Below are 10,584 nucleotides of genomic sequence, written 5' to 3'. Positions count from 1 at the left end.
AATTGAAATTAAAAATAATTTATAAATGACACCTTAACTTCTTTATCTATCGAAATATCTTTTACCAAAGATAAATATGATCTAAAATGGATAATACTTTAAAAATATTATTTGAGGTAGGAACAAAGAAGTTTAAAAATATTACTTGAACTAGAAACAAAGAAGTTATCTGAAGAAAATAAGTGTGTAAGCCACACAATGACTAATAAATCCTTTAATCTTTATTGAAACTATTATTCTAATAAATAATACGACTGACAAACATTCATTATCTTTTACTTACTTAGACATATTTTTTAATTAAGAACAAAATTATGAAGTTTTACGCATAGAACCAAAGTAATCAATACCCAAAAATATGACTTAAGATATGAGTGGAGTACCAAGCAAATAACCTTTTGGATTTTATAAATTATCCTAAAATTGTAATGGGTCCTTTAAAATAATAAATAAATATTATATAAAATTAGTTTAAAATAATATCGCATTGATGTAAAATTTATATAAAATAGTAAATGTTTATTTATCGTGTTATATCATAAAGTAAAATATAAAATATTACGATGTAAAACAAACATGAAAAATAAAAATAAAAATTATATATTATTTTTAATTAATTTAACTATTTTAATTCAGTTTGTAATTTTTTATAAAAATATCTCTCGTACTTTATAGCATTGTATAATTATGGACGAACTATTCTCACTTATTGCCTATCAGAAAATTGAATGAGTATTTTGATGGACTCACACATTTGCAAGAAACCAATTTAGTAACTATTTAGTGAATCGCTTGGAAATATATAATGAATGAGACGCAGCAACGGTAATCCACTCGAGCAAGGCTTTGTGTTAATGACAAAGAGGTTTAGATTAGCTGTCCCCTACCTATTATATATTTAGTATTTGATTAAGTAAATTAATTAACAGGATAAACACCACCAACAACCTTCCCCTTTGATGCCAATCACTCTCAGCAACCAGCCTCCTTTTTATATTTATATCCTCATTAGATTATAGTTACTTTGCTTTTTTTCTTTTTTGAAAAAAAAAATTGTAATTACATTATTTCAAAGTGACATGAAATTCCAAACAAAATAGTAATAAGGATGTTTAATTATGGGATTTAGAACCTCTACCACGGTAATATCTCAAGGACTCTTTATCTTTGATTTCATTTTTTTCTTTTTCATCCCAATTTTCTATTTTGATTTTATATTCTCTCTTATTTAATAACTATATAATTTGCTGCAGTATTACAGGAAAATATCCAATTTGTTAATTATTAGAGTTTAATATTAGTAAATATTAATAAATAATATTTTCTTTGTTTTACAACAATCAAACCAATTTCAATAAAAATGTATAAATAAAAAAGTTGAGAATAATATTTTACTTAGTTACTCTTTTTTTTACAAGAGTTACTTATTTATCATATTAAGTATTGGTTTATTAACTATTACTAAACATGTAATTTGGTTTTAAAAAAATAAAATAAACTTTTAAATATCTAAATAAAAAATAGGGAACAACTTACTTTCTACATAAATCACTTTTTAAAATGGATAATTAAATTTCAAATAATATTTTAAAAAATATAATTTAATCTTTGACAATAATTAAATAAATATAATTTAATTCCTACAAAATAAAAGACCACTAAATAATTTCTTCTTCAATAAATAGTCTATTTTGTTCTTTTCTTCGTTATCATTCAAACAATCACCATCTCTACATTGATATATTATTGTAGCTATTAACTAACATATATTTTGTTTTTGGGATATTGAATTGGTAACAACTTTTTTGATATGTTATGGATCTTTTTTGAACTATCAAATATTTTTGATATCTAATAACTCTTGTCATTGAATAACTCTATTTGAATGCTAAAGAGAAAAATTATAAAAATATTTATTTATTAATGAATAAATTATTTAAGGACTTTTGTGTTATAGGAATCAAATTCCCTTTTTATTTATTGTCGATGACTTTATAGTGGTTTAGGTGGTGACTATAAGTAGCCCTTATTTTATTTTATCAATGACTAAACATTGTTTTATTTTTCTCATGAAGGAAATTAGGTCTCATACTTCTTCTAAATGAAAAAAATATATTTTAATAGTGTAAAGTACAAGAAATTGAATCGGTATTAATTCGCATAATATTAATATTAATTAGATTATACAATTGAGTAATACAATTAACATCGCATTAAAAAATAGAAAGTTTTAATTCTTTTTTTTTCACTAAAAAAATGATATTCATCTATTCAAATTGTAGAATAAATTGATACACATTCAAATTTGCTAAAAATAAAAATAATAAATTTGTGAACAAATTCACTGCATCTAAGTTAATAGTGTAAAACGACAACATAGTACAAAACGATAATATCTATAAATATGTTAAAATTATAGTATCTAAAACATCTATATTTCTGAATATGTAATGTTGACGATGTCAAAATCAATGATTAAAATTTATAATAGATTAAAGTTTTTCAATCAATCTAAATTAAAATAAACAATACGTGAAAATTAAAAAACATTTTACCAGATAGCGAAATGACAAAAAAAAATACTAAACTTGTGTGAAAATTATTTATTAAAATAAAATAAAAAATAATTAAAAATAGTAATTTTATACTAAAAAGAATTTTAAATCAACATCTCTAATAGAAGAAAAAAGAAAATTAGGATTTGTGATGAAGGCGGCTCTGGTAAAAAGATGTCACCACTAGCCAATACTTGTAAGACTGATGTTGGAATTGATAATTATAATGATACATTAACGATACTAGTATTATTAAAAGCTAGAACATCGATAATAACTAGAGTGTGCATATATGTATCTTCTACATTTAATTGACGCGGAACTATAAATATATTCTGCTATAAACTACTTATAATTAATTTACAGTACACCACCTTCAACAGAGTAAATATTCTTATACTCGATTTAAGGAGTGTTTACAATAAAGTTTAAATCTGTTTTAAAAAAATATACTATTCGTGTGAATAAATTATTTGGTTGGCTAAATTATATATGTGGTCTCTTAATTTAATTTCAGGTAACGTTTTAGTCATTTATTTTAATTTTAAGTGACAATTTGATATTTTATGTTTTAAAATTTCAACAATGTTATTCTTTTTTACACAAAAATTTAAAAAAATCATCAAAATTTTCAATCAAAACCCATAAAATTAATAATCATCTTCAATATAATGCAAATTTTATCAGATCCATAACTCAAATATTCAAATACACTCATATTTTTATCTCTAACAACATCAAATAAAGAATGAAAATATGAGTTTATTTCAAGATTTAAATTATTAATTTGATTAAATTTGTATTTTATTAAAGATGATAATGAATTTTATGGGGTTTGTTTGAAAAATTTGATGATTTTTTTGAATTTTTGTAAAAAAAAGGACAACATTGTTAACATTTTAAAATATAAAATATTAAATTGTCACTTAAAATTAAAATAAAGGACCAACTCAGGAAAAAAAATATAAAGAACTAAAACGTCACTTGAAATTAAGTTAAGGGACCGCAAATGTAATTTAACCTATTCAGTTTGAATGTCAACTAAAAATAAAATTCAATTTAAATTAATGTAATTTAAATTATATCATTTTGGGTTAACTCAATTTATAAAATATTATTTTAATATTAATATTATAAAATTAAATTAAAATTACAAGATTAAAAAAATATTATTTATAAATATTAAAATTTAATATTACAGATTAATATTAATTAATTATATTTGAATTATATGAAATAATAACAAAATATATCAAATTAAACAAACAAGTGTTATTAAAAAATAATTAAAATTAATAAATAATAGTTTAATACAATATTGATTTGGTTTAAAAATAAATCTAAAGTCTAATTTAATCGAGTGGTTTTCATAGAAAAAAATTAAAACACATCCAACAATTCAATTTTGTGTAGTGGTTCATTTATTTAGATTGTAGTTTCATTTTAAGAGTTTAATCTTGTAATCTCAAAGTATATATATAGTTCAATAATTTTAAAATAATATTAGTGACACTTTTATAAATAAATAAAAATATCAATAGTAGCACTTTGTTAACAAAAAAAATTATTCTTCTCCAATTTTTCTAATAAAAAACAGAGTAATTACTTTTTTCGGCAACATTAACTTTTTTAAATCCATAAATTAATATTATATAAAATTATCCTTCAAATAATAGCTTCCTTAAATAAAAGGTTTCTTGCACACGAATATCCCTTTTAATTAAGAAACCATATGGCCCGACCATGTGCTTTTACCATGTGATCTTGTGCCTACAACCTTGATCAATTGACACCTTAAGCAATGTAGGAATCCCATGAAAGATAACCAATAGGACGATGTAAACCAAATCTTGAAAGAATAATGCAGAAGTGGTTATTACTACTATACGAGGGCTAAATAAAATGCCTAGTGGCATAGCCTAGAAATTGTAAAATAAAGTGTTTAATACTACATGTACATAAGTGCATATTCAGTGGTAATGATGGTTGTAATTACGATTTAGGTGTTGAATCTTTGAAAGTTAAGATTTACCTCGTTTGAAAAGGGGTTGCTTTAACACTTTTGGTTTATACACTTTTAATGAAACTATTTTTTTATATTAAATTGATTAAGCTTTATCCAGCACAACCATGTTAGGGATAGAAAGGAACATCGTTATTTATATTAATCATGTCCACAAAGGTATACAAAAAGTGAATAATATCGAGTTATAAAAAATTTGTATTAAACTATTTGCTTGGGCGACTTTATTTGTTTTTAACAAATAGGAGATTGAAATGAATACTCTTTTCGATCTAAAATATAAGATAATTTTATTTTACTTACAAAGAATGTTATCAACTAGTTATTTAATATACATTATTAATATATTCTCTTTCATCAATTAAAATTTATGAATTCTAATAAATTTGAATAAAACACATAATTTAATAAAACTCATGTAAATTTCAACTAATAAAATATAGTGTATAGAAATATGTATTACATGGTGTTAGTACCACTCTTCTTTCAACTATACTCTATAATTACTTATATTGATCTAGATGATTCAAAAGTCCATGATAACAATAATTACTAAGTGGATTCCATGTAGGTAAACCGTAAACAGAAAATGAAACGGTGGATGATGTATTAACAATAATGAACACTTAACGACATATTTATAATTTTAATATATTTAGATATTATGAGACAACTTTTTCACATTAAAAATTAAAATGATTTTTATTTATAGTATTATTTTGACACTTTTAATTTGTATAACAATTATACAGTGAACATTTTTTCAACAAAAATAAAATAGATGATAAATGTGTTTAATCTTAATAGATATTGTCGATTTTTTCTTTTATTATGTTTTAATTTAATTATATAGAAATGAAAATTATTGTAAATTTCTTTGTCTTTCCTTAGGTTTCATATATTTATTATTGATTTTTAAATTTGGTCTTCTCCTATAAATTAAATAACTCAACGAGTGAATTAGATAACACAAAGAAATACTAAAATTCACAGTTGAATTTCAATAAATAAAAATTCACACTGGCATCTATTTTTTCAATTGAGTGGTCAATGACCTACACTAAGTTTTGAATAATTATTTTTAGTACTTAATATATTAAAAATTAAATTATATGATAAAAAAGAAAGACTTATGTTACACATTGTGTCTCTATTATTTTTATTTTTTTGAAATGTTTGAGTGTTGGTATAATTTTTTTGAACATATATTAAAATTATAAGAAAACAAAAAAATTAGTTACTTATCTTTTATCTAATAATTGTTTCGGTTCTTTATTTAATTTTTTTTTGTCTTTTATTTTATATAAATGATATATGTTATTATTTATCATCATAATTCTTTTAAACAATTGTATAATTATTGTCATAAACCATTAGAATTACATATTGGATCAATTGTAAAGTGAAGTGTGCAATCTTAATAAAGATGAGGTAAAAATACAATAAACTTTGAAAAATGTCATTCATTTCAAAAACTTTACACATGTTTCAAAACATCCAATAAGAATTTTTTTCAAGTACACATTTATTGTTAAGTTAAATTGATGTTTTTTTTAAAGAATATTATATTAAATATATATTGACAATTGTTTTAAGGAATTCCAATGAACTATATATTATTATAATTTTTGTCGTGATTATTACAAGGACTAAAATATACCTCTTATAAAAAATAAATGACCAAAATAAAAATAAAAAGAACAAAACAAAACAAAACAAATATAAAATAAAAGATAAAAAAACTAAAATTATATTTAAATTATATATCTTTTATTAGTCACATTAATCTTTAAATATATATTAAATCTTCAAATCGTTACTCATTTTTCTATAAAATTATTGAAAAAATAAATATTTAAAAAAGGGTTTATAATTTAAATGAATTTATGTCACAACAATTGATAAATATCTAGTGACCCAATATTCAAAATTTATGCGCATATTGGTCATATATATTTTGTACCTCTAATCATGAAGACCACCCTACAAACAAAAAGGGCTGCGCAACCAACTGTTTATTTGGAGTACTACTAATGCCTAAAAGAAATTCGCTTAGTACTTTGAAAACAGTTTTTTATTTTTTTAAGTACATGTCTCTTTCCGCATGTAAACCTAACTAAAAATAAAACATAAACTACCATGTTTAGAATCATATGATAAACTCTCAATAAATTTGACATTTGATAAAACCGATTAACAGTTCTCCCAGTTTTAATTAAAAACAAAAATTAATTACTTTTATGATAATTAATTAAATACAAATATTTTTTAAATTTAATGTAATACATAATTCAACATTTGATGAGAGGAATATTTATTAAAAGAATATTTATTAATGAGAGGAATATTTATCACTTTTTTGTTATAATATTGATGAAAGGAATATTTATTTAAAAAAGATCAAAATGGCTTATGTATCTGTCTTATGGTGATTAGTAGTAGTACTTTACTAATTTGTTGCCATTTTAGCATAGTTTTTTTGAGCCAAAATATTTTGACCTCACCTAAATAAGGGAGTACAAATTTATTGTGATAAATTCGTTTGGTAAAAATCTTGAATGGTAACTTTTTTGGGGGGAGGGGGCATACTGAATGAAAATTTACTGCTCTGTCTTGTTGGTAGGAAAATTTTCTGAGCATCTTTGATAAAAAAGTTTAAGTGCTATAAAGAAAAATAGAATTCTAATTTATAGAATAAAAATTAAAGAAAAAAAAAAAGAATCATCACATCACTGTCATTTCGAAATCGAAATAGTTTTATATTCCTTATTTCGTCCACAAATAATTGCATTGCATAAAATCATTAAAGAAATGAATGAACAATTAAAATTAGTGGGAGCATCAAGATGCTTGCATCGATGTTATTAAAATCTACAATTAGTACTTTTTTATGCATTTTAATTTATTAATTAAAAACGGAAATAACAAGAACAAATATAATTTCCTGCATGGACCCCTCCTGGCCCTCTAATTAAACAAGAAAGTCGCATGCCAGCACCGTCTATCACATGGTACACTCTTTAATTAAAGATAATCAAGAAAAATATTAAAAAATCAAAGCAAAAAATATTCAATCCAGTTTAAGAATTAAACAAATTATTATATAATTTAGAGGCAGAAAACCATTAGTAATAACGAAATTAACAGTACAATTACAAATTACAAGACTTTGGATTTTTTACATTCTTTTTTGTTTTACTTTATTTATCCCCCGCCTCACTCACTCGCTCACTGAGTCACTTTTTCATTCATCAAGATCAAAGTTTTAACCAATCCACCACCCCCATTGACCCGTACATTGAATGTCACCTCACCAAAACTCGTTCTCAGTTCTTTTCCTAACTCAAGGTACCCCGAGTCAAATCACTATGACTCACTGAGTGGAAGCTTCCACGCGGAGGTAGCAATGAGTGACCTCGTGTGCCACCCAAGCATAAGGCATCCATTATTCTCTTCCACTCTATACCCATCACCACCTGCAAACAATGCCAACAACGTACTCGCTTGTTTAAACGCGTTCGAACCTAAATGAACCGGGTCGAACCCAGCCGCACCCATCCTCGACCTCCACTGGCTCAATGTCTCGTGTCGTTCGACACGGTCCACTCCTTCATAAGCCACCACGTTGCATATTTGCCTCCCTAAATAAAGCTCCGACATCAACAGATCCTGACCCGACGAACCCGACCCGGTCGAGGAAGATGAATTAGAAGACGAACCTTCCAGCGAATCAAATAAACTCGAGTAATAATGTAAGGCCTCCGTGAACCGGTCCACGAAAACCGGTCCGTTGTGGTTCGCTTCTTGTTCGACGATAGTAACAATCTTAGGCTTAATCCTTTTAACCGTGTTGAGTACCTTTTCAATGGATCCGGGTCGGGCCAACATAGAATGAAGCTCGAAAACAGAGTTAACAGCAACGGCTTCACCGGGTCGGATCTCAAGCATATTCGGGTCAAGATCCGCTAAACTGTTGCAAACGAATCCACGAAATTCGAACTGAACCCCAATAGTTTGAGCAAGCTGAGCCAATTTCCAACCCACTTGTTGCAAAGCGTCAGTATTATCCGGCTGCGGCGGTCCGATTCCGGTTAACCGGAAAGTCGGCGGACCACCGGGGCGCAATGCTAGTGCTTGCATAAGCGCCGGCCACTGCATCCCTTGTTTGAGTCCAAAATCGACGACGTGGACTCTCCCGGCGCCGGCGAAAGCTTCTAGAATAGCTTGATTTGCAGTGAAATGAGCGAATTTTAGATAAGGAGAAGATTCATAAAAGTGCATGTGAAGAACATCGGAGAAAGACGAATCCATTGTTTCTTCAGGGAAGCTTCCGTAGATTCTACGACCAAGAGCATGTGCGAAATACGAAGCGACTTTTCTCATAGCTCCGGTTTGCGACGAAGCCAACAACCCTATATGTTTCACAAGCGCGTCTGCAAGCTTCAGATTCTCTTGCTGAATCGCTTCAGCGCAAGCCATCATAGTATGAACAAGACGAACACCAGTTTCCTGTGAGTCAACGAGAACCACCGGTCTAGTATGTTCCGCCGGCGGAGATAACGCCGGTAAAACATCATTGGACTCCGTTTCAGATTCATTATTCCCCCAAGTCTTCAATCTCTTGTTGCTGTTAACAATTTTATTTTCGATTTCGTTTTCTTGGTTATGGTATTGAGGTGGGTATACGGCCATTCCAGGAATAGCACTGAGGTCATATTCAGAGTCATCGTTGAATGTGTTGTTGAGAATAGAAGAAGAAGAAGAAGAATCTAAAGGGTCATCGATTGGTAGGTTATTATTATTAATATTATTATCTTGTAAAAGAGAAGAAGGATCGATGAGATTTGTGTTTGAAGGGTTAAGTTCTGTGAGCATGGTTTGAACCCATGAATATAGATCGGCTGGGTCGTAATGAACTGTGTCTGAAGAAAGGTGGTTAATTCCATCTTCTTGAGCACAACCCATAACCATCTCAAGTTGTTCAAGTTTTTGTGCCACGTCAGCCATGTCCGATGAACGGACTTTGTAACCTAAAGCTGCTAAAAACTCGTCCATTCCGCCACTGTTTTCTTTCTCTTCCCTCCACATGTTTGATTTTCCGTTTAAGGAATTGTTCTGCATTGATGAACACTCTTCTTTCACACTAACAAAGTTGCTCTTGTTGTTTGTGGTGGTTGTCTTGTTTCCACTCACTCTTCCGCTTCCGCCGTAGGTTTCTTGGTGATCCCTTTTCATTTTTTCTTTTAAATTTGGTGATGAGAAAATATTATAATTTAGAATTTGAATTGATTCATGTCATGGAAGTGAAATGGGTGGAATTTTCAGAATTGGAAAAGAGGGTTTTGAGGTCTAGGTTGAGGTTGAGGTGTGAGAAAAGGGGAACGGAGAGAGCGGAGAGTGAAAATGAAAAAGATAAGGGAGAACGGAAGCCATAATAATAATAATGGATTTTCAACTAGTTTTCTGTTTTTTCTTTTTTTGGGTCTAGGGTTATTTCCTATAAAAAAGAAAAAAGTTTGTGATATTTCTGGGAGAGGAAATAAATGAAATTTACTTTTCGGAATATGAGTGATAGACTAGAGTGTGGATGAGTAATTTTGTAGCATTCAGTATTATATTCAACTAACTAGATTCAACTTATTTTTTTTACAATTATCATTAGTTTTCTGTTTTATTATATATTTAAATTTTAAATGATATTTATCAATTTGTTTTTAGGTTAAATAAAAAAATTAGTTCAATTTTAATTAAATTAATTTTTAATATTAATTTAATCATCACATAAATAACACAGACTTAATATATATTTTGTTGCATTTTTTATAAACTTATTTTTTTAATATATATAAACATTAATTTTATAAAATTAATTTGAAACAAAAGTTGAAGATATTGGAGTGTTTAACATTATAAAATGGAGAAAAGAAAGAAAGGCTTATGGTTTTTGCTGCAAATACTTAAAAAAGGAGAGAGCCGTAGCAGCACCGTAATGCAAAGAAAGATGCC

General features: G+C 27.0%; 1 protein-coding gene across 1 annotated transcript; it reads right to left on the bottom strand.

The window, feature by feature from the left end:
- Positions 1–7,657: 7,657 nt before the first annotated feature.
- Positions 7,658–10,125, bottom strand: LOC101503964 (DELLA protein 1). The gene has a single exon (XM_004503078.4). The coding sequence runs from the start codon at positions 9,811–9,813 to the stop codon at positions 7,945–7,947; it is 1,869 nt and encodes a 622-aa protein (XP_004503135.1). The 5' UTR covers positions 9,814–10,125; the 3' UTR covers positions 7,658–7,944.
- Positions 10,126–10,584: the final 459 nt, after the last annotated feature.

Source organism: Cicer arietinum, chromosome 6 (assembly GCF_000331145.2).
Source record: "Cicer arietinum cultivar CDC Frontier isolate Library 1 chromosome 6, Cicar.CDCFrontier_v2.0, whole genome shotgun sequence".
Lineage (NCBI taxonomy): Eukaryota > Viridiplantae > Streptophyta > Magnoliopsida > Fabales > Fabaceae > Cicer > Cicer arietinum.
The sequence above is the reverse complement of the archived record's forward strand: the minus strand, read 5'-3'. Positions and strand labels throughout refer to the sequence as shown.

Excerpts from the sequence above, each read along its gene's own strand:
- LOC101503964 (XM_004503078.4), bottom strand. The coding sequence starts at position 9,813 with ATGAAAAGGGATCACCAAGAAACCTACGGCGGAAGCGGAAGAGTGAGT.